Raw genomic sequence first — 26259 nt, 5'->3', positions numbered from 1 at the left:
CCTGATCCATTTCCCTCTTATTTCCTGAAAGTAGTCTAATGTTGACAGGAGTATTTGGCAATATCTGCATTTTCAGCTGTCCTGTATTCTTAAATGTCACATGTATCTCGTTTGTGAGCTTGGGACATTTGATCACACAAAGGGAATGTGCACGTGAATCTGACTGTGAACCATTGACCCATTTGAAGTGAACCACTTGATCCATTGATACCTGGAAATTGGAGACATAAATGCCTTCTGCCAAACATGCTGCTGACAGCGTCCTCTTACAATTTTCTCTTTCCAATTTGCCACACCATTTTACTTTGCCATCCCCTAAGTGCTCTGTTGTTCTTGGATCCATCTGCTTTAAAAATGATGGAAAACAAAGGTCCATAGCTGACCTTTTTCCTTTCCATCTCAAAATTATGAGCTATTTTTATGACATCATAAATTCAACAGTTTCCTCAGCATGATTTCTCTGTGAACATATTCTTCTCATGCTGTCTTTTGAGTTCTTTCCCTTTATTTTGTGCTCATTTTTGTTGCTATTTTTAGCTAGTAAAGCCAAAAACATTTAATGACCAAAAATATTGTGAGTCATGCTATATTGTCCACTTCACTGACTTTTCTGTTAGATATCATGTTGCCCTTTTCCCAGCCATGGACACTTGCCCCTTCCTACCTTCCCTACATAGAACTCAATATTTTGTGCAAAATAGTTTCCTAACAGCCTTGTGAGAACAGTTGTCTTTCCTTTGTTAATTCCAGAAATAAAATTTCTGAAAGGTTTTTAGCAAATACTATTAGCATGCAAAAAAAAAAGTTAAATCTGTTGTTAAACATTTTTACAGTTGTTAAAAAGTTGTAGAAAGCAGCCTTATTAACAAAATTCCTGAAGCACTGCTTTTCTGACTCATTTTAGCAAGGCATGTCTCACCTTGCAGAGTACCATATTTTTAACTGTGAGATATGTACTCTCTAGTAACCTTCCAATTATTGACATCCTTTTTTCCCTACACATTGTTTTATACTTTGGATCCACTTGAAATACTTTTTAATCATCTTGTTGCCACTATCTGGTATAAAATCTATTTCAATAAATATTATGCATTATAGCAGATAAAAAATAAGTTAGATATAGAGCCTTGTTTATGAAGGGATTCAATATAAATCTTTTTACTGAGAGAAATTGTAACCTTTCAGTAACACAGGGAATGACAAACTCGTACAGGAGGAGTTAGGGCAGGAGACCAGTTGTCCTGAAATTTGCACTAATGAAACTTTCATTTCTTTTCTTGTATGGCTCTGATTAGCAGTGAAACAGTGTGCAATTGCTTCCATATTTCTGAATAAAAGATAAAGACACCCATAGACCTCCTTAATGAATATGGATTCTTGAAAAAATAGACATTAATAATAGTTAGTAGCTGTTACACTGTATTACCAGAAGTAATATTAATTGCTTTGCATTTCAAAGTGGTAGTGCTATGGTTTTGCTGCTTCTTTCTTATTAATGTTTGTGCACTGTGTGGTACATTTATGGATAATTTTGCAAAGCATTAGATAAACCCTTTTCACATATATTATACAGAAGTTTTTTAATGACTATTAGAAAGCATTTTGTTTCAAAAGTGCTTTTATCACTGGTGAAACTGTTTTTAATGTAGGCTTGTATGGTCTGTATGGTCTGAAATTTGAACAGTGCTTCTATTAAAACTTGAGGACACTTCTCCTAGGGATATGTGTGCCGAACTCTCGCTGACATTGGAAGGAGTTAGTTTGCACACTGGAGAAATGGGTCCCTGTAGAAAACCTTTTAGCAAAAAGAAACACGAGTGTATAGGTGTATATTGTCATCATTGCATGCCATAAAGAGGTGACCACCATTGCTCCAGTGGCTATTCTGGCATTAATAAACCTCTGCTTATACCCAAGAGGCTACAAACAGTGAGCAGTCAGACATTAGAGTTATTAGGACTACAGAGAGACTGACTGTGCACACGGGATTTGTGCAGGAACTCTGCCTTCAGGACAGGCAACTCCTTGTCTCTCTTGAGGAGCACAGGGCTTGTTATTGTCTGCTAGCTGCAGCCCATGTCACTGCTAGAACCCAAGAGCTCCACTGAGCTGTACTCGAGACTGGTTTCAGTCTTACTGATACTAGTAACTGAATTCACACAAACTGAAGAACAGTTTGTTTGAGAAAACAGACTTTTTGGCTTGTCTACCTTGGAATCTGGCCAGGCCAGAGAAGTTTCTCCTCTGCACTTGCAAGCAGTATTACGAGAAAACTTAATGGTATTCTCTTGGACTTTGCATCTCAGTGAAAGATGACATCTTTTGAAGCCAAGTACCTCCCAAGCATGGTACGTGGGAGAGCCTACTGCAATTCTGAGGCATGAAGAAACTTGGGGTTATTTCCAGTCACCCATAGTCTAGTTTCTGAGTGAATCTCACCTTCTTCAGAGGAGATTTGGGAGATCTCAGCCTAAGGATGGAGAACTACAGAGCTGGACTCTAAAAATTACCATACAACCTGTGCTTGTGTACTGAGGCATGTCTAAAGTTTAGTCTAAATGTGTTGAACAATGTTTTTGTTGGTTCAGTATAATGTAATGTCCTATTAAACAGCATTTGTTTGGCTTCCAAATCTGTTGTCAAAGTACATTGTGTAGACGTTGTGATGTGGTGATTTGTAAAATAGTGCAATATTTTATAGTAATAAAGTAAGCTAATACACTATGAAACAAGTGACTACATTATCTATCGTGCTACAGACTTGAGACACAGCACTGGGGAGATGGGAAGGTGTGCTTTTCAGGCACTTCCTAAGCCACAGAACTCTCTTGGCCCCTATGGTTTGCATATCCAGTAAAAATGCAGAAACTAAATTAGTCTTCTAAATGATGTATTAATCCCTGTACAATTCTTTGAGCAATTTTCATTTACATTCTTAAAAAGGGAAGGAAGGCTTTAACAATGGCTATGCTTGACCTCTATGATTCATGCTCAACATTTTTTATTTATTTTTTTTATAAACCAAGATTATAACATTTATTAAATACAACACTACATTCTCAGAAAGACTTTGGGTGATTCATAATTCAACAATCAAAATCATCACCAGAATACACACCCCTTTGTTGTGTCACCTTTAGTTTACAGTTTTAAAAAAAGCACATGGAAGCCAAAGCTGCCAGGCACAAATTCTGAAAGTTGACTCCCAACTATGTCCAAACAGATTTCTAAAGGAAATAAATTACTTTCCAAAGCCAAATTTTTCATAAGTTGGAACAGTATTTCAGCACAGAAGAAATATACTGTGCAGTGTTCCTTTTTGGTAAATGAGAGAAACCTTGACTTTCATTTGTTTGGTACCTTTTATTACCGTAAACTAAAAGAAGGCAAGCTTTCTTTTTACACATTCCTTATTTTTAGTGTATGTTTCAGATATGTGCAAATTATGCTCAATGAACTTTTTAGAATATTTTTCCCTAATTTTAGCATTTTTAATTGTATTCCATGAGTTCTAGATCGAGCACTCGTAAAAATTCTCAGATAATTTAAAAATTGGCTGTATGCATGAATACAAGCACAGATGCAAGATTTTTGAATGAGAAAATGTTTTAATGATCTCTATATCCATTTTATCAATTCATTTCCATTTCTATAATTAGGTTTTTTCATAGCAGAAAATTTGCTAATATTTTGAGTTGATAAATGATCATGATGATAGTAATAGTAATAGTAATATTATTAATAAGGACGTCATTTTTCTTAAAGAACTTTAAAAAATTATTAATACTTCAGGGATGATTTGACATCATAGAACAGGTTTGCTGATTATGGGAATACCACAGTATAATCTATATTTTAATAGTTTCACTGAATTCACCTATCAATATAAAGCCAATATCTTTTTCTTACGACCCCTGCATATCTTCTGTATTTTAACTTGTTCTCACTAAATATGATTATTTTAGGCATCTGGGACCAAGCAGTGCCTCTGTACTGCAAAATAAACACTATCATATCTCTGAAGTACAGCTAAAGACACCTTTATCTGTTCCTTAAGGGGAAAAAAAAGAATGACCAGTTGAGGAACTGTAACTGTGATCCTAGTGGGGTGGTGTATCAGAAGACCTGGATTCTCTTTTGCCTGGCTCTTAAGCCACACACCATGTAACATCTCATGTTCTCTGGAATAAGTATGAGGAAGTACTTAGTGAAAATGGAAAGATTCTGACAGATGATTCAGCTGTTTAGCCAAAATGCAGGAGGATTACATCGATGGAAGGCCCCAGAGCAGCCCAGAGAGAATTCTGGGAAAAGTCCACAGGGCTTTGATCTGTGGCCAGTAAGAGCCAACAAATGTGGCAGAGTCAAAGACAGTCTGCTCCATCCACTTTCTGCCATTCTCCACTAGCGCTTTCCATGTTTTATCCAGTCCTTCTTCAGTCTGCATGTTTATTGTTTGTCATTCTGGCTCCATTTTTCTTCATTTGGCAATTCAGAGAAGTTGCCATTCTTTAATGTCAGCCCAGTCTTTGAACTTAGCCTTGCTTTGAGCAAGAGATTGGCCTAGCTGGACTCCAACTGTCCCTTCCAAGCTAAATACTTGGAATATTCTATTTGGGGTCCACATTTAGGCCCAGGATGCTAAAAGAGAAGGTCTCTGGTTGAACAGATCATCATCTGGATAATTTTAAACTTTTTCCCCAGTACTTCTCAGAAAAAGAAGCTTTTGAATCTTTTCTCCTTATTGCACCACATTGAATATATATTTCTTTATACATGAGAGTTTTTTAAAAGTCAATGCAAGCAAGAATGGTGACATGCTTTTTCATTTCAGCTTGTCAGATGTATTCCTAAAGATTAAATACACAACAGATTATTCTCACACCGTAATTGAAAAATAATGCAGTGTTTATTCATTTATTTTGTAGCATCTCTGGGAGATCTCAGTGGCTTGTGGAGTTGGCTATAAAATAGAAACATCTGGGGAGTCTGATGCAGCTAACATTCACTGCATGACCACCAGCTGGAAAGATTTCTACTGAAGTTAATCTTGTGTACGCAGGAGGATTCTCTCGTAACTAGTTCATTGCATATCAGACTTTTAACTTTATGAAGTTCTTTATGCTAATGGCATCACATTAGGATGTGTTGTACTAAAAGACGAACCATCTGTATAGAGCTTCACTCAAAATTGTCTTTTTTTAAGTGTTCGTCTCACAGTGATTTTGTGTTTTTTTACATGTCCCTTAAAGCAAATAAGCTGAAAATCTTTTACATGCAACGTTCTTCAGCCTGTCTTCCCAGTCGTGCCTTGCAACACCCATAGCCACGTTCTCCTCAGCCCTTGGTATCAGGGATCCTGTGTAGGCAGCTGCAGTGAACCCTTCCTCATCGCTCTGGGCAGCAAGCAGGGATCCTTTGTGGTGAGGGAAGCAGGCATCTCTATGGTGCCATTCAGCTGTAAATATCTAAAGCAGCTGAAGTCAATAGTATTCTAAAAGAACCTATTCTTCCCTGTGGATTATTAAAGTTTAAAATACTCACCTACCAACATTTCAAATTTAATTTCTACTCACTTTTGGTGACATCCCAGCTTAACTGTAAAAATAGTTAGATTTCTAGTCTACACGAGTCTAAATATTTATTCCTACAGCCAGTGGTGGAAAATCAGCACCTGAAGAAGATGAATTAAATAATTTTATTCAGTCATTGCCTAGGCAGCTTGTTCTCTGTTTGCCCATCATGCTGCACAGATTGAAGTATGGAGGATAACCTCAGGTTAACTGACGACCCAAAGGAACAAGGGTGCATGGGATGAGTCCTGCCCACACACCAGAGGAAAGCATAGGTAATAATCAAAGTTATTAAAAAACCCTGCATTATTGCAAAGGCTGAAAGCTGTCTCATGCACTAAGGCTAAATCTGGAATCCCATTCATGCTACTATAGAAAACAGCCTGGATTTCTCTATAAAAGTGAAGTTAGAAATGTAGATTGCATAAAATATTTCATCTTAAATATATATTAATATCTTTAATAATACTTCAATTTTTATGATAACAATTGTTTTTATGTAATGGACTTTTTAAAGTCTTTACAAGCAACAACTCCACTCCTCACCTAAAAACGGAAACAAGTAAAAATAGTATGCCTTACATTGGATTGAAAAATTTCTTAAGTTATCACTCTTTTAACATAATTATAAGTAGAAAATCAGTGAGGGAATTTATTTTTAATGAACTATCTCTAGGAAAAGTTCCTGGCTTCTGACTAAATGCACTTCCTTTGAAAATCCTGTAGAAAACATAAAATCAATACTGATAAACTTTGCAGTTGGCAGACAGTTTGGTCCATGTCATTGACTAGATAAGACATTACTGATAAAGAGCAAAGTGGAATACTTAAACTAAGCATCAGCAAACAGGAAGTGATTTTGTCCAGTCTTTGCAAATTAATTCCTGAAAGAGAGTAAGGAATGCAACCCAAACTTGTAAAAGTGCTTTTGAATCATTATATATAATCACCTGAGCATAACATCACAGTGAAAAAAGGCAGATTCAGCAAAACTTCCTAAAACTAAAGGTTTTGTTTACAATTTTCTTAGCAAGGTGCCACTGGTAAACTATTTTATTGCAGTTATTATTAATATTAAGAAAATCAATGAGGTCCTGTTCCAGATTGTCTTTCCCTACTTCTTCATACTTGTCCTTCCATCTTATTTTTCCATTTTTCCCATTTATTTTAAAGTTACTTTGTGATACTTTCATATACTATGCAAAGATCAAGCATCTTGTAGCTGTCATATCTTTAACTAAAGTTGCTTTTTAATTAGACCTGAAATATGGGATTTCTATAGGATTTTCTTCATTATTTCTCTAGGATTTTCTTCCTTAGTTCTTCATTAACAGAAGTAATGGTTGATTCAGTTGTCCACATGCAAGGTAGATAGAAAGATGTTTCCTTACTACCTAACTCCTGTAATAGATCTCATTTCCTGTGCAGACAATTAGGCATGCAATTTCAGGGTTTATTTCCTGAGGGAATCTTGCAAGTAGTTGTTGATTAAAGGCTTGTAAAAATTAAAGAAAAGGACTTTGCTTGGGAGAAGTAGTCTAAAACAGAGCTGAAAGGATAGAAACCAGCTAGTGAGGAATTAGACATTCAGAAAAGATGTTCTGGGTCACATGAAGAGTACTGGTAGGAGCCGTGTTGTCGGGTGATCCTTTCTTCAGCAGATAGGAGGCACAGTCCCTGACCTACACCTCTCTGGCTGTCAGAGTCTATTAGGCATAGAACTGCTTCAAAGACATTTGTGGTTACCATGAGTAAATATTTACCTGAAACAGCTGCAGCCATTCTCTGTGTCAAATAGATAACAGCAGTCTGATGGAGAGATCTCTTTGGTTTCTTCCAAGTGTGTAGGCTGCCTCTGGAAAGTGCCCGAGTTAGGCAGGTCCTTCTGCAGTGAAGACAGGCCCCTCCTGCCTGAGGTGCTGATGGAGAGACATTTCCATGGCTGTGGGTTCTGAGCAAGTGGAAGAAGGGTCAGGGCAGAAAGCTGGAGATCAACAACGCAGCAACCCACGGAGAGGAGCAAAGCACAGACACGTGGGCTGCATGGGCAATGGCATGAAAATCTGGGGACCAGCAGGGACTATTGCAGAGCTTTTTGTAACTCATGGAGTCATTGATTTCACTGGAAACAAGGACCTCTGCTATAGGGACATCGTGAGCAGCGCAAGCTGTTCAGAAGTTTCTTTGATTTCTGTGTTCTCCAGTTAATGATTTGACATCTTCCCTATTTGAAAACATGTATTTTAGTTCTATTACGATAAAGCTAAGTGGTTTGGGTATTTGTTTGGGTGTATATATGTAACCAAGCCTTTGGAGCTGTTTTATGAAGGAGTCTAGTCAGTTCTAGACAAAATTTTTGGCCAGCCTGGGATCAAGTTTATGTGGGGAAAAACCCCGCCAAATCAAAACCTGCTGTGTTGCCACAAAATAGAAAGTAATTTCTTCACCAGTTTGGTATATCCTTTGCCTTGCAGATTAAAGGTTTGAATTCTGGAACTAAGAACTGAAGCTGCTTTTTCTTCTGAACTGATAACCATTTCTGTGTCTATTTAATTGTGAAGTAATGAAGAAACAAAAATCACACAGAAATTCTAGGGATTTCAGAGATTTTTACAGAAAGGGGAAGTCCTACTTCACCAGTTCTACAATTTGGGGTGATAAAGACAAAAAAATATGCATTATTATAATTAAAAAGTCAGGAAAAAGGAGACTGAAGTTGAAATATACTACTATCACTTTCTCTTTTGCCATTTAAAGCTATAAAATTTTTATTTAGAAAAAAATACAGACATCAAAGAAATAAAAAATAAATAATAGTGGCTTCAAATGCAATATAATAAATAAGAAAATAATAATTTTGTGTATTGAAAATAATGTTGCAAATTAAAAAACAAAAATTAGGAAAGAAAAATTAATGCCTCTGAAATTTTCCAGGTGGGGGATCAGGCCTAGTCTCTAGAGAGTGAGTATTAATTCTGAAGTACTCAAAAGCTTTTTATTTTTTGCACCTCTCTGTTGTCTGAAAGATAAAGAATTGCAGTGTAACAACATATACACTTTTATCACTAAATCTAAATGCATCTATTGCAGATTACTGGTGTAGAATTGCAGTTCAGTTCCATTTCTAACTTGTTCCTACTAGGAGACAGATGAATAAAAATTCATGACTTGTGTTTCTACAGAGCTACCCATTTTTATTCATTAATATGTGATAGCTATTTGCACACTGGTTTGGTTTTTTCTGTTTGCCTCAACAGTAAATAAACTTTACCATATTAAGGAGAATAATAGGTATTTGCTGTGTCTCCCATTTAAGGTCTCTTTGTATGTCAGAACACACAATTTTCAGAACACTCTTCAGGAAAAAAAATATTCTGTGGAGAGTCTGAAAACAATTTTTTTTGTTTTCTCTTGTATAATGATTTTATTTTCAAATGACAGCATTTTTTTCTGAATTACTAACTTCTGAGGTGGAAATACATTTTTTAAAAAATTAGAATGGATTTATAATTTGTTTGCTCTATCCTATGAGTCCTAATGCTTTTAAAAAAATTCACCAAAGAGAGTATCCACCAAGAAGTAAAGCAACTTTATTTAGAACTGTCAGTTGTCTGATAGTTCAAAAACTTTTTTGATGGTATGAAAAGCAAAGGCCTGCTTATAACTGGGTAAATTACTTCAGGCTCCATGTTATGAGGGACATCTAATATTTAGTGCTTACTAAATATTAGATGATCCTGCTAAATGTTAGATGGTCAGTAGGTATTTTGTCTAGAACCTGAATAAAAATTTCATCTGAGATCTGATTTATTATATTTTTTTACCCATTAAATGTTCAATACATTCTGGAAATGCATCTGCTTTTCGCAAAAAATGGTGTTAGAGAATTACCATTAACCAATGAAAACTCCCTTTGATAAAAGGCTCTAATTTGACTTCTCCTTCCCTTTCCTCTGTAGCAGACCCTTTGTTGTTGATCCCTGTGACATGAATCATACTCTTTATGGTAACTTGTTACAGTTAAAAAATGTAAATTTTTGAAAAAGAACACCAGGGTAAATCTCCTCTACAAACTATTTCCTCTCCTATCAGATTGGGATTATATACCCAGTAAGCCTGTAGGGTGACTGGGTAAAGAGCATACAGATCTACACTTAGTGGCATTTTATTTATCTGTTCTTTGGGGAAACCCAAGGAGAATCTATCATGACCATCACAGATTAATTGTGCTGTTTATCCAGAGTCCTTCAGCCAGGTATGTTCTTCAGGCATAAATTCAGTTTTTGTCTTGTGATCAAATGGGGATACTGAGGTATAAGGGTAGAATGAGGAAGAAGATGGTTTATGGATCCAAAGACTACATTCAAGTTGTTTTCTTACACAGTAAATTCAGATTTTAAGTAAGGAGGGCCATACATGCAATGTACCCTGGCACGTCTTTCTAAAAATGCTAATTTTTAAGGTCCACAAAGTGCTTCACGGTTGTCAGCACCATAATCTCCTCCGTTTAACTTGTCATGTTTATGTACTCTTCCAATTTTCTCAGTATTGAGGAGTTTATTTCTATTATGTTGGACATGTCATCTAACTCAAGTCTGAAACCAATCTGTGCTCCTCTGAGACACTGCAATGTCACAGGGAAAAAAAAAAAACCTATTCACAGTTTTTCTTCCTTTTCCTTGTAATACATTCATTTAATACTTATCACTTCCCAACTATCTTGTCAGGATCCTTTTTCAGCATCATTTTTTAGTGTTCTGTTCATTAACTTTTTAAAGTACTGTACAGGACTACATGTGACCAGCACATAATCTAAACATCATAAAATTCACATCAATACTCTTCCTCTCTCATTAGACTTTAGGACACAGCCGTTCTTTATGTTAATTGCTCAACTCCAAACTTTCAGGAATTCATAAAAAATTGACGTTTCTTAATGGGTTTTTTTTGCAAGCCAGGTCATCTTGATCAATTTATCATGCTTTATACTCTTCAGTGTTCTGTACTGCAATAATATCATGCCCATCGATCATTATTGCTCCCTCAATTTTTTTCTTTCAGGCTCCTGTGGTCTTATGCTAAACCTGAACTTCATTTTAACCAGAAAAATTTAAATAACTCAAGTGATCAGCAAAGCTTTTACTAATTCAGTTTTGTTCTTCTTGATAAGTAAGTTGTATACTGAGAATTATTTCCTGAGTGGGAACATGAAAGCAAAGACATTTACCTCTACTAGGTACGTGTCAAAGTGGACAATATCAAATCTTCAGTAGATCAAAGCGAAGTGTCTTACCTGGAGGTTCAACCAGGGAACTGCAAATTTAGAACTTCTCTGTTCTTTTCAGATTTGTTACCCTTTGTACATGGGTCTTCCACTAACGTCCCTTACCAAATATTCTGCTTTTCAACACTAAATGTTGTATTTTCACATCTAAGACTTAACCATGTAAACCTTGGTCTTGTGATAAGTTTTGCTTCTCCAGCTGGTCTTCTCTTTCACAGTCTGCAATGGTTTGTCAATCTTTCTGTTCTACCTGAATCCCTATAGCCGGGAATAAACTCATCTGTCAAGCTGGTGTGAAGGAGCAGGAAATTGGAAATTAATTATTCCTTTGAATAACATCTGGATCCAAAGCATCAAATAATCATGCTATTGCTTATCCCAGCTTTCACCACTGTGGCCAAGTGGCATGATTACCTTTTTATTATGTTGCCTTTGAGTGTTTGTCATGTGGTATGGAAATGCATCAATTATGGTTAACACACCTGAGCTCCTGACACTTCCCATTTCTACAGCACAGATTTCAAAAACAAATTAATAGAATTTAGAACCATGCAGACAGCTTGATGCGTTTTAAACACAAAATACTGAAGTCACTACTGTGTAATTTAGTAATGACAAGCAGTCAGAGGAGGCCAGGAAGTTCTCTAAGTCTCTGTAATTACGCTTATTTGTTGCATTATGATGAACTTTTGTCCAGTGCTCCCAAATTTTAGAGAAATCAGGAGGAGGGAGACACTGAGCTCATTAGCAACATCCAAGGCCACCTGAGATGTACTAGCATACCAAGGAATCTCCACTGGAATGGCAGAGTAAGTATGACAACTGAAGCTCTGAAGTCTCCCATAGACTTAGATTCTGTGTCATATCTGCCAGTCTAGGACAGATTTCTGAATAACATTAGGTACGGCACCCTGGATGCTAGACCTGTTTCTTCATCTGTGTTAAGTTCCTAATTCACAGGCTATGACATGAAAATTCACTTGTCTGAATATCAGTATCTAAAGCTTGCATATGTGTTTGTGTTTTTGGTATAAGTGATGGGGACTTTAATTAACTGCTGACATATAGACATCCTATTCTGTTGAGATGCCCGTGGATATTCCATCTCAATTCCCACCAAAGGTCCTTTTCTCACAGTTGGCAACATTTGGAGGATACACATGCAAGCAACAGAATGGATTTAGTATTGAACATTTTTCCCCCACACTTGCTGAAGACATTTTGTGAATGTATTTTCATGAAGAGGACTTTAGGACACTGTATTGAAATAACTTACCCACCATTTACATTTTAACAGAAAATATTTAGAACATGCCGTAATATTCATCAACGTGACATACTATAATGCAAAGTGAGACTTCTTTATTGGGCCGAGAAAGTGTTAAAGCTTAAATGGGAGCAGAATCTAGACACATGAAAGAGCAGAGAGAGTGATACAGTTAGGCAGAGTTTCTGACTGTCAGAGAGCTCCAAAAATATGATGCAGTATTCCTGAAAGTTTTTGAGGCTTAAATTAGCTTTCACTAAAGCCAAGCTGAGTTGTCAGACGTGTTCTTATCTGGCATACAAAGTCTTTTTGGGTATGGCAGCACTTGTAGGCCCTTCTAGAAGCTACAGCCACAAGCTGTCCGGGTTCTGAAGTCTCCCATTTATATTCCAAATGATGTTGCTGATTCTGAGGGTATGACACATACCAGGCTTTTCACCTTGCTGGGTTTGCTCTGCTCAGGGGGAATTGCATTAAACAATATGTTTTTGCCCAAGACAAGGCATTGCTTTCATTACCAGTTCTCACAGCTTTAGAGCAGTACAGTCAAGGGTGTAATTGCTAGTCTGGAAGGAGAACCAGTGACACTGTTTTTAGCAGCAGTCATTAGACAACACACATGGGCAAGCCTGGAGATTCTTCAGGAAAATTTCCCTTCAGCCAAACAAAAGGTTCCTTTTCATGTCTGTACAAAAATATACCCCTGACCTTTTCAAAATGTTGATAGAATCAACAACCTGTGAGCAGACATCTGAGATGTCTTGCTCATCATGTATGAGTACCTATGCACACAGACTTTTGCTAATTGGGTTAGTATTTAAATAAAAATACATATTCTTAGACTTCAGAGAGGAAAATAACAGTTCATCCAATACTACCTGCATCTCCAAATCAAAAACTAGGATATATACCTAAGGATTTGAACTTTTAGTAGAAACTTCTGTCATAAAAAGAGACAAGGCTCTTCCTTAATTCTATAAGATAATGTTTTCTACTCCGGATCAAGTTGTCCCAGTAAAATCTGTTCTGCAGCAGCATTTTCTCTATTCCAAGACATGACTGTCCTTCAGACAATGTAGTTTGCTATCAGCAAGGAAATAAAACTGTAACAGAGTAACGTTGTTCTGGTAATCAGTGTCTGAAAAGAGAAGACAGTTTGTGTAAACATGAGACATTCTATATTTAACTTTGTCCTTGGAAAATAATTCGTTCTTGTTGACCACATACAAAGCTTGTTCCAAAAATCTATTTTTCATTTCCACAAATTGAGATTTTTATTATTTTTTCAACGTCTAGTATAGTTATGCATCAGAAACTATCATTAACTGTTGCATTTGCCTCTGCACTATTAGATATGATGCAAAAGTTCTCTGCCTCACATCCAGATTAATTAGAAGGGCATGGTACTTATAGGGATTTTTTCCTGGTTTCATAAATTATTTTAAATCTTTGACTGATAAGCAATTCACAGAGCTGTAGCAGTCAAGGAAAATAAATACCTGTATGTCCATTAGAATGTAAATTAACTCATTACCATGCCAGCTTCTGACCTTTTCTGATGGCTGTTTTCTTGCTAACAAAGACTCTTTGCTATTCATGAAAGTGAAATTTAATGGCAGCTTGAGATTCTCTGGTGTATTTTAGATTACATTCTGATAGACTCAGGTGACTGGTGAGGGTTCCAGCTTGAACAGCAATTACTTCTACCATTCATGACTTTGAATAGCTATCCTTTTTCTAATTATTTGTGAAGATTTGAATATTGTTAAAAATTTGTTGCTTAAGCAGGCTGGGTCAGTGAAATTTCATGAACTGCACAAAAAGTGCTCCTATGTTTGAAAAGCTGAATATTGATAGTACCTCATCTCAGTCATTTAAGCTTTTGTGTCAGCTCTATAAACATAGAGACTTAGAATCATAGAATCATAAAAGGGTTTAGATTGGAAAATACCTTAAGATCATCAAGGCCAACCATTAACCCAGCACTGCAAAGTCCATCACTTAACCATGTCCTGAAGTATCACATTTACGCATCTTTTAAATACCTCCAGGGATAGTGACACAACCAACTCCCCGGGCACCACGTTCACTGCTTGGCAATCCTTTAGGTGGGGAAATTCTTCCAAATATACAATCTAAATATCCCCTGTGCAACTTTAAGCCATTTTCCCTTGTCATGTCTCTTGTTACTTGGGAAATGAGATCAATCCCCACCTCACCACAACCTCCTGCTTGAAATGTGTAGAGCTAAAAGGTCCCCCCTGAGCCTCCCTTTCTCCAGCTTAAACACCCCCAGCTCCCTCAGCTGCTCCTCATCAGACTTGTGCTCCAGATCCCTCACTGGCCCTATGCAGACCCTTCTCTGGACCCATTCCAGGGCCTCAAGGTCTTTCTTGTCCTGAGAAGCCGAAAATCGATTCAAGGCGTGGCCTCACCGTTGCTGAGTACAGGGCAATGATCACCGCCCTGGGCCTGCTGGCCACGCTGTTCCTGATACAAGCCAGCATGCTAGCAATTGTAAGACTTCTCCCAGGTGCTTATGGAGTATTTCATGTGCCTCTTCATCCTGGTTGGCTGGTCTACAAAAGAGTCCCACCACATTACCTGTCTAGTTGGCCTTTCCCCTGATTCTTAAACATTCAACCCTGTCATCACATCATTAAGCTCCAGACTGTCAAGACTGGCCCTAACATACAGAGCTGCCCCATCGCCTCTCCTTCCTTGCCTGTCTCTTCTGAAGAGTTTATGGTCATCCATTGCAGCAGTCCAGCCATGTGAGTCACCCCACCAGGCTTCTGTGAAGGCAGCTATACCATTGCTTTCCTGCAGTACCAAGAACTGTGCCTCTGGTTCTTCCTGCTGGTTGCCTGTGCTGAGTGTGGTGCAGGCATTCTCCAGCTGGGCTATTGATCCTGACACTTTTTGGGAGAGAAGTCCTAATTCACATGTGACCATTGTTGGCTGCTTTTATGGTTTCTAGTGCATCAATAACCCTCATGTCTCTGCTGCTGCACGCATCTCCATCCCCTACCTCCGCTGAGACAGCAGACCAGAGGACATTGCTAGCACACTGTCCCTCAAGCAGTGACATGCAGCCCCCAGAGTTACCTTTAGCAAGCCTGGTTTTATCCCTTACCCCTTTCAAATCTGGTTTAAATCTCTTTCAATGAGTCCTGCTAGGTCCTGTGCATAGATTCCCCACTATAAGACAACTGTACCCTATCTGTTTCCTGAAGTACTGGTGTTCTCTAAACTAACCCATGATCAAAAAACCGAAACCCACACTTGTGCTGGTGGCACCAGGCTCAGAGCCAAGGATTGATCTGCTGTTCTTCCTGTTTCTTCTGTCATAATCTTCCACAACTGTGAAAACAGAGAACACTACCTGTGCTTCTGATCCCTTAACCACTCATCTCAAGGCCCTGAAGCCTCTCTTGATTTCCCTCTAACCTCTTCTTGCAACTTTGTCACTGCCTACCTGAGAAATGAATAATAGGGCTGTGTCAGGGTAAGAAGCTTTCTCTTAATATCTTTAACCAAGGCTGCGGGGAGGCAACAGGCTTCCATAAGAAGTGGGTCTGGGCTGCATATTGGGCTTTCTGTTCCCTTCAGAAGGGAGTTCCCTGTGACAATGACCCTTCTTTTTTTTGGAAGGCAGCTTTGGCACAGGGAGCAGGCCAACTTGACGACAGCATTGCACCCATGCTGGATGAAGCACCACCCTTATTATGTTTGGTTCCACTTGAGAGCCTCATACCTGCTATGCCTGGACACCTGGGGAGATGAGGCAGTCCCAGAGGAGACAAGCACTGGGCAGGCACTTGTCACCACTGCCAGCAATCCCTTAAGTCACTGTGTTCAGCCAGGGGGAGAGGATAACAAATTCTATCATGTGTCTTGTCTATCTGGGGAGCCTGTCCCAGGGAAGACAGGGAAGGAAGGTTAGAGCACAGTGCTAATAATGCCAGGGTGGTGGGCCATTTTCTTAGAGTCGGACTCGATGATCCCTGTGTGTCTGTTCCAACTCAGAATATTCTGACATTCCAGTAGTCTGATACTCTTACACTCCCCTGGATTCCTCAGCCTGCTCACTTCCTCCCAGAGGTGTCACTGAGCACAGGAGCTCCTCACCGTGCCAGCAGTCCTGGCACAAGGGCAGTGCAGGGGTGGCATGTTCCCACTGGAGCTCCACCTGGGCAGCTGTGTCCCTCACGGTGGGTGCAGAGTTAGAGAGGCCGTGTCTTTCTTCCTATAGCTGGCACGGGTTCAGCTCCATTTCAGCAACCCACATTTCCTGGGTCTCTTCAGTGCCAGTTGCCACCAGACTGTTACATCATGCCATTGGTGCCACACCAGGCCCTGTGGGCCCACCCTGCTGATGGTGCTCCTGGCCCCTAGAGATTCCTACAGGCTTCTTTTATCCTTTGGAGGAAGGCTTGGCCTGTTGCTCCTGGTCCTGTCGGCCGCTGTGGCATGAGCTGCAGGCTGCTGTTGTCCCTCCCCTGAGCTTCCCAAGTTCAGACAACTCCCCCGTGCACCTCACAGGAGCACTCCACAGCCAGTCATGTCAGCACCAGAGCCACTCGCCTCAGCAGCTTCGCTAGGATGAGATCAGGTACATTTTCCTAAGGTACTCCTCTACCTCTACATCATTGCTGGTAAACTTCTGTCTCACACTTTATGCTACGTGTCAAGAAGTCTGAAATTCTGAAGAGCTGAAATAAAGACTTGGACTCAAGATGCCCCCAAGTCATCAGGAGTAGAGATAAGCCAGCCAGGGTGGTAGCCTAATGGGTGAAGATCTAGCTGACCTTCCTTTGAACAGTCCCTTCTTTTTGCCCATGCCTTCACAGATTGTCTGTAAGCAGGAATGTATTCATTCTTTGGGATCACTTTTCATAGGTGTGGTAGGCCAAAGAGTGAGAACAGTGATGATTTAAACTGGAGCACTACTTGTTTTGCAGTTTCATTTGGGTTGAGATCCAGAGCAATCAAGTAGCAAAATGCAAAATAAAGCAAAATGCCAGCACAAGCAACTACTGAGAATCAGGTTTTTTCATGAACAAAAGAATGACTCTCTTTTCAGGAAAGCCTGGTTTTTGTAACATCTGGGCATATGTATATAGCCATAAAAAGACAGATGTATTTCTCAGTCTTATTAATGTGAACTTGCATTTGAAACAACAACTGATGCCTGTAACCAGCCCTCATCTCAGTGCAACACGGTGCTGTGTATCAGTTACTTGCCATGCTGCTTGTGTATAGCCTACTGCAAGGGAAAAGGCACTGCCTCTAAACACATGGAATGTTGTGGCCTGATCAAAGGCAGTGGGTCATTCATCTCACTCTGATGTGGGATGTGTTGATTTCTGACCCATTGCATCCCAGCTAAAGACCAAATGGATCCTCCACAGCATGGCACCATCATGAAGGACAGCTGACAGCAGGACTAGCTAACTATGCTTGAAGAGCTAGAGCTCCCAGTCTCCTTACACCTACTCTTTATTTCAAGGTAAATCAACTTTTTGTTGTTGCTAGAGTAAGAGCTCAATATTTAGAGCTGCTTGAACAAGATGGGCCTTTGAAAGATATTATGTACAATGGTTAATTTTATTAGAAATGGAAATACTAATTGCCATTCCCTATACATCATCTGATACTTTAAATATGACATGATCAACTGAAACTTTTTATCACCTGCTTGTTTTCATGAGTATTATTTCCATTTATTTTCATTCATTGTCTCCTTCTAGATTTTGTTTACTACAGTATGTAAATGAATTGAATGTACTCCTTCCTCATTGATCATGTTTCTTTTCCTTAAAAGGGGAAAATATTTGAAGAGCAATTGAATTAATGGTATATATATTTGTTCTACATACACACAAAAAATTACCTCTCCCGCAAGTATTTTCAGAATTTTAGTTGTAGGGTATTTTAAATCTTAATGAGTCAGCACAATGTAGCATTAATTCTATGCACCCAATCTGACCACTCTTAACAGAGCTCATACCTGTTGTTACAGGTAAACATGCAGAGGGAGAAACCAAGTGTAATGGGAATGGTAAGAAACAGTTCCCTGAACCCTGCTAAAGGTGAACACATGAATCTGAACTCTCAGTTCTCCCCTGTCACATCCGTTTGAAGTTAATGAGTATTTGATACCTTTGGAAATCAGGCCCATGTAGACAACTGAGAGACATCTCAGGGATTCCAGTAAGAGAAAGAAAAAAAACACAGGAAAAAAAAATCTACTGTTACAGTAAATTTATCCAGTAACTTTTCTAGAAAGGAAAACTTTTCCTTGAAGTGTTGTCACATGGATGTTGATAAGATGCCCGTGGAGTCATTTAAGGCTCTGGGAGTGCTCATCAGCCATCTGTTCAGTGACTTGCAAGCATCTAGGAAGGAGAAAGGTCTGTTCAGTGCTTAAGACAGCTTTGTTCATGAAGCCATATGCAACAAGGATATTAAAGCACAAAAAAAGCTCCCAAGAAGCCTGGTGGAAGCTAGTGGGCTTTTGCCCATTAGAAGTGAAGGTGTGACAAGTGATGTAGAGGGATGTTGGTTTACCTTGAACGTTGCTGTAGATTAAAAGGCTTTGTGTTTGATGCTGTTGAGTTCCTCCCTGCAGCACACGCCGTCACTGCAGAAATCAAACTGTTCCCAGGCTTCAGTTTAATTATCCATATACATCTGCCACAGAGGTGAACATTGTTGAAAGTCCTGTGACTTTGCAATAGCTTTTTAGTTACTTACGATTCTGCAAGGCGTGAAGAACTTTTCCAGGAAACAATGCAAAAATGTGAGAAAAATGAAGACGGAAATGAAGCAAAAATCATCCCCATCGTAGCAGACTAATAAACAAGGGCTGGTTTTGTGTTACTGACATTATGGAATTTGCCAAATTCATGATTTTTACTGAAAAAAAAAACTGAAAAGGAAACAAATCACAGCTCTGTCTTGCAAATGCCCTAAGTTCTGCCAGATAAGCTGCTTTTAGGAAACTAAACTTTTCAACAATAAATCCCTGCTGAAGTGTAAGGCACATGATATCTGTAAGAATATTTTACAACAAAAGCATACTTAACCTTGGATATAAGAAGGAGTAGATACAATGAGTATGATGTGATTTGTCTTTTGTTACAGGATATCTTCATCAAAAAGAAGTACAGTAAACTGAAGCTGGAATTTGCCTTGATCTGAAAAAAAAGGAAAAACTTTTTTCTTTCTTATATATTTGAATCCAAAATTTATTTTCAGTTCACACTGGTTTTTAGTTAAGTTACAACATAGAAACCATCACAGCTCTGATTTCCAGTGAAGCTCATTTTGGAAGGTGGTAAATACAACTTAAAAAGCAATTTCAAAAAAAAATGTTTGTAACACTGCTTTATGAGGAAATGTAATTCTGATTTTTAGAAAACATGTGGTTGTTACTGTACCTCAGCTTATTTTTTTGAAATTGAATAATTAAAATGTTCATATGTGTTGGCCACCAGCTGCTGTAACCTTATTACAATTTAAATAGCCAACCTTGAATAAGAAATCATATTCTCAAAACTGATTTTGCAGAAGCCTATGAGGTTATGTATTGTTATTGTTGCATGCGTACGTGTATTTTCCTGCTAGCATCTGGATGACTGGTGGTGGTTGCTCTTTAACAAAAGCCAGTAACCCCACTTTCCTTTCCAAAACTGATGAAGATCTGTACTGGCTGGCTTTACAAGGGATATTAATAAAAAAGGTACAGAAATCTTCAAAAGATGGGCTACAGCTTGTGTGGTGAGGTTATTATGAGAAGGGGTGGCTGTCAGGCACATGGGTGAGCCAAAAGCCACTCATGGCAAGAACAGGCTGCATGAAGTATTTTTATGTGGATCTAAGTTGACTTTTATTTTTTTTTATTTTTAAACATGTATGTGGATATGGAGTTGAGGGGTGTTTATACCTAAATGTATATAATATCTTCAGCTACTCAATTTTCTATGAAGACATCGCAAGTTGGACAGCAGGGGGCTGGGAGTTTGGGGAGAGAGAAGCAGAAATCTGGAGGTGGAATGAGGTTGTAAGAGCTTATCCAGTATATGTTTCTAGTTAGATGTGAGTTGATCAGAAGTTTGGGCAGTATTAGTATTGAATTAGTACTCAAAAAAAGAGCTGCATTTTTTGGAGAACAACTTTCAGCCCTGTTGATAAATCAGTACGTGTATATGAACTGCTGGCAGCTGTCGTTCAGGTGGGATCCTGCTGTCCCTGGTGGGGAGTGCTCACATGGATGTAAGGAGCACCAGCAAGTCAAGGGAGAGTGTGATGTGAAGTGGGGTCAAGCTAAGTGAAAGTCCACTTCTTCTCATTGCCCACTGCAGATGTAGCTGCAGACAGCCAACACTGTTGAGTGGACACTGAATATATATTATTAGGATTATTAAGGTATATTCTTTGGGTGAGATTTTAAGCTTCCATTTTCTACATATAGAGGATTTGTTCTTGTACTCATGCAGAGTACTATTTAAAAGTGAAAATTAGAAGGAGGGGTGCAGCATGCCCAGGAAAGTGCATTTTGCTTTTATGTCTCTTCATGTGAAGTTTCTTTAACATTTGCAATGTGCTACATATGCAATACTCCCTTGAATTCTTGAATATGCAGCATTTGTAGCATGTGTTTAAATACCAGTGATAATTCTGGATGTTTGGTACACAACAATTATCCACGATCAGTCTCTTACTGAATAACTGATAATGCCATATATTCTATAAAAGTCAGTTTTGTTTAGGTTGGGAAAAGGATTTTTAGTTCAGCTGTGAGTGTAGATCTTATGTGAGACAACATTAAAATTGTCAAGAAATACGTAAAAGATATAAAATTTGCTTTATGGAACTAATCCCTCACTACTTTAATCTAGCACCTAGTCTTTGACAAAGGTGAGAGATTATCTCATTTTACATGAGTTCAAGGTATATCAGATGAAATTAAATCAGAAGAATGGATTGTACTATTGGTCCCAAGGTTTGTTACCTTTAGAGACTATTGCTTCTATAACATCCTTTTGTGCATATATGGATCTCAAATTTTATTTTTTTTTAATTTTCCTTTGGATCTTTTACTTCTCTGGCATCCTATATCTGTTAGTTTTCTTAACATAATTTCATGCTATGTGAATAAATTTTGCCTTTTATTTGTTTTGAGTGTAGATGTTGTCATTTGTATGTTGCAGTCTGTGCCCATAACCTCCAAGATAAATATAAGTTTATTTTCTCTTTATTTGAGTGAGTAATTGATTTTTTTTTAATTGAGGGGCTTCTTAAAAAAATTTTGACTTGATTTATATGTCATTGTTTATTTGATTTTTAAGTACTTATTATATTTTTAATTAATAGTAACTTTTTTATGATATCTCCAGCATAACTTTTTTTTATGTGGAGACAGTAAATAAATAGGGGAAAAAAAAAGACTTTTCAGTTTAACCAGAGGTAATTTTTGATGACAGTAAGTTATGGGAGGTGCACTAGTATCAATGGGTAAGGAGTGTTACCTCTATCAATATTTTCTGAACAACAACAAATATTTTCTGAACAACAACAAATATTTTCTGAACAACAACAAATTGGGGTAGTAAGTTGATTTGAGCAAGTTTCTAGTCTTATCTTTAGCTCAGAGTGGAAAAGTACTTTTTTGTTTTCACTCTTATTAGCAGTACAGAAACAGAGCAGGTAATAAAAACGTAGCCATCTGCCATCCAATAAGTCATTAAATAAGTTTCTGCTACAGAATCTTTAATACTGAAAGTGATGTACAAGCCAGATCTATCAAGGATGCCTGTTATCTCAGCTTGAGTCTGCAGATGGAAAGAAATCTGTCCACTTGTTAATAAGGCAGTTTTTATCCAGGCACTGTAGAGTCAGTAAACATAAACCTTTCCAAGATTACTTTTTTCAATAGACTTTTTTTTTTAAAGCTTTCAAAAAAGCACATCAGCATTACTGAACAGCCAGTGTTTCACTACAAATGGCTCAAGTGCTTTTACGCTGCAAGATATTTCAGTTGAAATTAATTAGGTATCAGGACAGAAAAGATTACCTCATTATCACAGAATTCTACAAACCTTAAATATATGTGCAAATATAATTTCTGTTGTGATTTGTCTGTAGAAAGATACTATGCTAATGCTCTCATAATTTTAATTTTCTTTTTAGACTCATGTTAGAAAAAGAAATAATGAAGTCAGTACTACTCTTAAAGCTGAATTCATTTTTTGAATGCAAGAGCAGCCCTCCTATTAGATATCTCAGTTCAAGCCCCATTTCTTTTTCTGACAAAACAAATGAACTCTTTGTTATTAGCTTTTAATCTGACCTAGGGAGGTCCATAGTGTCTTTTCTAACTGCTGTTAAACTGAGAATGAGTTTTTGAATGAAAGCTGTGTTGAAAGCCGGTATTCTAAAAAACCTAACCCTATACCCTTTGTAAGGCTTTTTTAAAATTTAATACTTTGTAAATGTTTTTAACGTGGTAATGCATAAAATAGGAACAGTGTTTACAATGAGTGTTTCAAATTATTTTCTTTTATGAAAGAGACGTATTTGGAGTTTTAAACATTTGCAAGCTACAAGAGTTGAAATTTAGGAAAGTCACTGAAGGAAGTTATCAATCAGTCAATAACTAAGGAAAAGGAGATAACTACTTGTGTAAAAGAGGTAGTCATGTATGACTGCTTGCTAACTAAGACCAAAACCCAGGACAGTGTCAAAATAAGCAATCCGCTCAAGACGTGGCCACCTTATCTAGACTGATGAAACAGTTATTTTTCTTCAGGCTTTTCTTCTAAAAAAATCTCTTGTATTATTAGGTTTTGTTGATGGGATGTTCTGAATGCTTCTTCCTAAAGGTGCGACTGCATTTGACACATCAATACCAGGTCATTTGGTGTCTTATCCAATGTCCACCAAGACATTTGGAAGTCCTTTTGATTAGTTCTTTTAATTTCAACCTAATCCCATGCTGTTTGTAAAGTATGGCAATGATCTCAATAGCTCCACTTGCATATATATATATATGTATGTATATATATATATATATATATATATATATTTCTATTTTTTCTTAGAATTTATCCCTCGTGTTTTGTGTTTTCACCCCTTCTGTGTAGAGAATTCTCATATCTATCAGTATTATCTGCAGACCTGAATGAGAATGGGAGCATAGACACCACTTAGCTTCCACTCTTTATGCACCAGAAAAAGCTGCTAACATTATTTTTTGTTTATTTCAGGTTTCTTTTCTCCATGGAAAACTCCAAAGCCTGTAAGTTCCCTTTCAAAATTGTACACATTGAGTTCCTAGGATGACTGTCATGCAAAGCAAATTCCTGTAGACTTTGATCTACCCATCCTGTTCCCAGCTCATGAGACACCTCTCAGCAGTGCCTCAGCTCCAGGTGACACCAGGGGTGGCCTCCCAGATAAGCTCTGAAGGTCTGTTGACTTGGAGTCTGCCAGAAGTGCTCTGGAAAAAGGAAAACCTTAATGTTAAGATGGGTGGACAGAACCAGAAATGTGGTGGCTTAAAAATAAGAGGTCTGGAGGAGAAGGCAGCAGAAATGAGGCCAGTGTAGTCTTTTAGTTGGAAAATTCTTTGAAATGAACAATATGCAGTTTTTCTGCTTTACAAATGGCTTAACATCCTCAAAGAGTTGGTTATTCTTTCTTGCTTTAGGAGACCTAGAGCTGCAAATAGTCACACTGTCACACTTCAAATAAGAGCTTGGGCTCAGAACTGACTGAGGTGCCTTTTAACCAACTTTTCTGTGTTTCTATGATTTTGACAGTAAAACCCAACATGTAAAGATTTTTCATGCTGTAAGACTTTAAGCAATGGCTGTATTTATTTTCTTGCCACCACATTGTGTAATTTCCTGAAATTGTGACAGCATTCACAGTATGACAAGAATTCATAGGCTACTATTTTTGGTTGTCTGGTTTGTTTTATTGTTTTAGGGTGTTGTTTGTTTTTTGGTTTTGTTGTGGTTTTTTAAATTTGGCTTTTTTTAATTGAGATTTTATAGACTTTAGAGCAATTCTTAATTCTCATCAAGTGTGTGTAGAGGAAAATAGATACTGAAGACTCCTAAGAGCAATGGGAATAACAGTAGCAATCAATACCTTTTAAAGGACTTAGAGTCTTCTTATTGGGTGGCAGGCAGGGGAAGTACATTAAATCTGAACAACTTTACATATTCTCATGTTGGAGCACGACATGCTTAAGTTTTGTCAAAATAATTTTTGTACCCTGTCAAGTACAAATAGCAATTAATCAGCTGTTGCAGCTTCATCAGACTGCTTCAGTATATAGTGGTTTTGCTGTAGAAGAATAGAGTCTGTAAACAATATATTGAAGTATTACATAAATTGCTTTGTTCATCTGTGTAGCAGGACATTTGTGAAAATAAATCAGATTATTAAAGGCTGGCTTGTTCTCACCAGTTTAAGACTCCTGAATGGCTGGAGTGTTCAACCTTTAACCTCAGATTAAAAGTGAGGAAATAGATATCTTGGAGCTCACTTGTTAAAGATCCACATTGTAAGACCTCCTTCTGTCCATTCTTAGCCTTTCCATGTACACGTCAAATATATAAATATCAGTGTATTTATTGTTGATGATTTTCTGCAACATTTCATTATATAAACAGTATGGTAGTTCATGCTCAAGTAGCATTTGCCAATAATCAGAATCTAGAGAAACTACCTGAGTTGATGCAGTTTTTCATTCAACGGTGTGAGGAAACCAGGGCTCACAGCATAATAGAGCACCATTGTGTGCTGTACCTGCAGGCAGGCTGACTGCTCACTGCTACTCTGTTCTGGGGTAATCTCAGCAAGAGATTTCACTAATGATTAACCAAGTTAAGGTAGTTCCTCTCTCTGTCACCACTTTTAACTAGAGATATAGTCAGACATACATTTCTCATGTCCAAGGCCTGAAGATAAGATTGAAACCAGGTGCCTGCAGCACTGTCTGCAGACAGTCTGAAGCAGTAAGGCCAGCACAGGAGGTTTAGAAAGCCTCCCCAAGCCCTCAGCACAGCCTGTATCTGTGTTACAGCAAAGGAAACCTGGGGTAACAGATATTTCCAGCGGTTCCTATGTATATACTATATGCATATACTATATATGCATATACTATATATGTATATCATGTATAATGTTAGTGCAAAATGACCATGAGCAATGTCACCAAACCATTGCCCCAGTTTGGATTTGATGTCCTGCCTTACTACTGTGTTTACTCATTTTCAAGAATGCCTTCTTTTCTGAAGTAGCATTATGATAACTTCCACTAATGAACGCTAGGTGACTGTTTAATTAGTTGATATGGGTTTGGGAGATATACTTCTCCTTCTATTTATCTGCTTATTTAGCTGGTTGAACTTCACACTTGAAGATTTAGAGCAAACCAGCAAGCAAGAATTAGACATTGGGAACCAGTAGGGTTTTGCCAATTGATCTCCAGTTTCCTGTCCTTTCTCCAGGGTAAAGTTTGCTCATCAAAGATAATTATATTTTCCCTTCTTTTTTAAAATCTTTCTTTAAGTAGTCTAATTTTGTCCAGTTACGCATTTTGAAAGAGGTAAGTGATCTATTTCCCCAGCACTTTCCAAGAAATTAGGAGTCTTTCACTTCTAGATAGACATGGCCCTGCATGTCTTTCATCTTCATAATGATAAGATAGATAGTTTGGTTTCACTGGCTTGTGTTCTTCTTTCAAATTCCTTAGGAAAGGTAAAGCCTAACTCTATTTTTCTGGTAATTTCCTTTATCATAAGGAACTTGAGTTGAGCTTAGTTCTTCTTTCCTATTTAGACATAGGGATCATAATCTGGTGTGTTTCTAGAGATCTTTGAATTTACACTTCCATAATGCAATTATATATTGTATAAGTGTTCATAGCTACTGGAGGTAATTTCTTTAGGGCTGTCAGAAGTAGTACCGTGCTATTCATGTGACTTATCACATAGGCTAATTTAGCTAATTATTTGAAGAGGATAAATTTATCTTGGTGTAAGGGGTACCTGAAGGTACCCAAGGTACATTCCTGTACCTAAGCTATTTCCATGGCAACTCAAGTATTTCCATAT

General features: G+C 37.9%; 1 protein-coding gene across 13 annotated transcripts in view; it reads left to right on the top strand.

Annotated features, from left to right (window-relative positions):
* Positions 1–26259, top strand: part of MAGI2 (membrane associated guanylate kinase, WW and PDZ domain containing 2) — a 703046-nt gene that overhangs the window by 588054 nt on the left and 88733 nt on the right. For all 13 annotated transcript variants that reach the window (XM_063396964.1, XM_063396963.1, XM_063396971.1 and 10 more), the window contains one exon: positions 23398–23429. In XM_063396964.1, coding sequence (XP_063253034.1) covers positions 23398–23429 — 32 coding nt within the window. The remainder of the gene's footprint in view (positions 1–23397; positions 23430–26259) is intronic.

This window comes from Prinia subflava, chromosome 4 (genome assembly GCF_021018805.1).
Source record: "Prinia subflava isolate CZ2003 ecotype Zambia chromosome 4, Cam_Psub_1.2, whole genome shotgun sequence".
NCBI classification, from domain to species: domain Eukaryota; kingdom Metazoa; phylum Chordata; class Aves; order Passeriformes; family Cisticolidae; genus Prinia; species Prinia subflava.
This window is presented reverse-complemented; position numbering and strand designations above follow the sequence as displayed.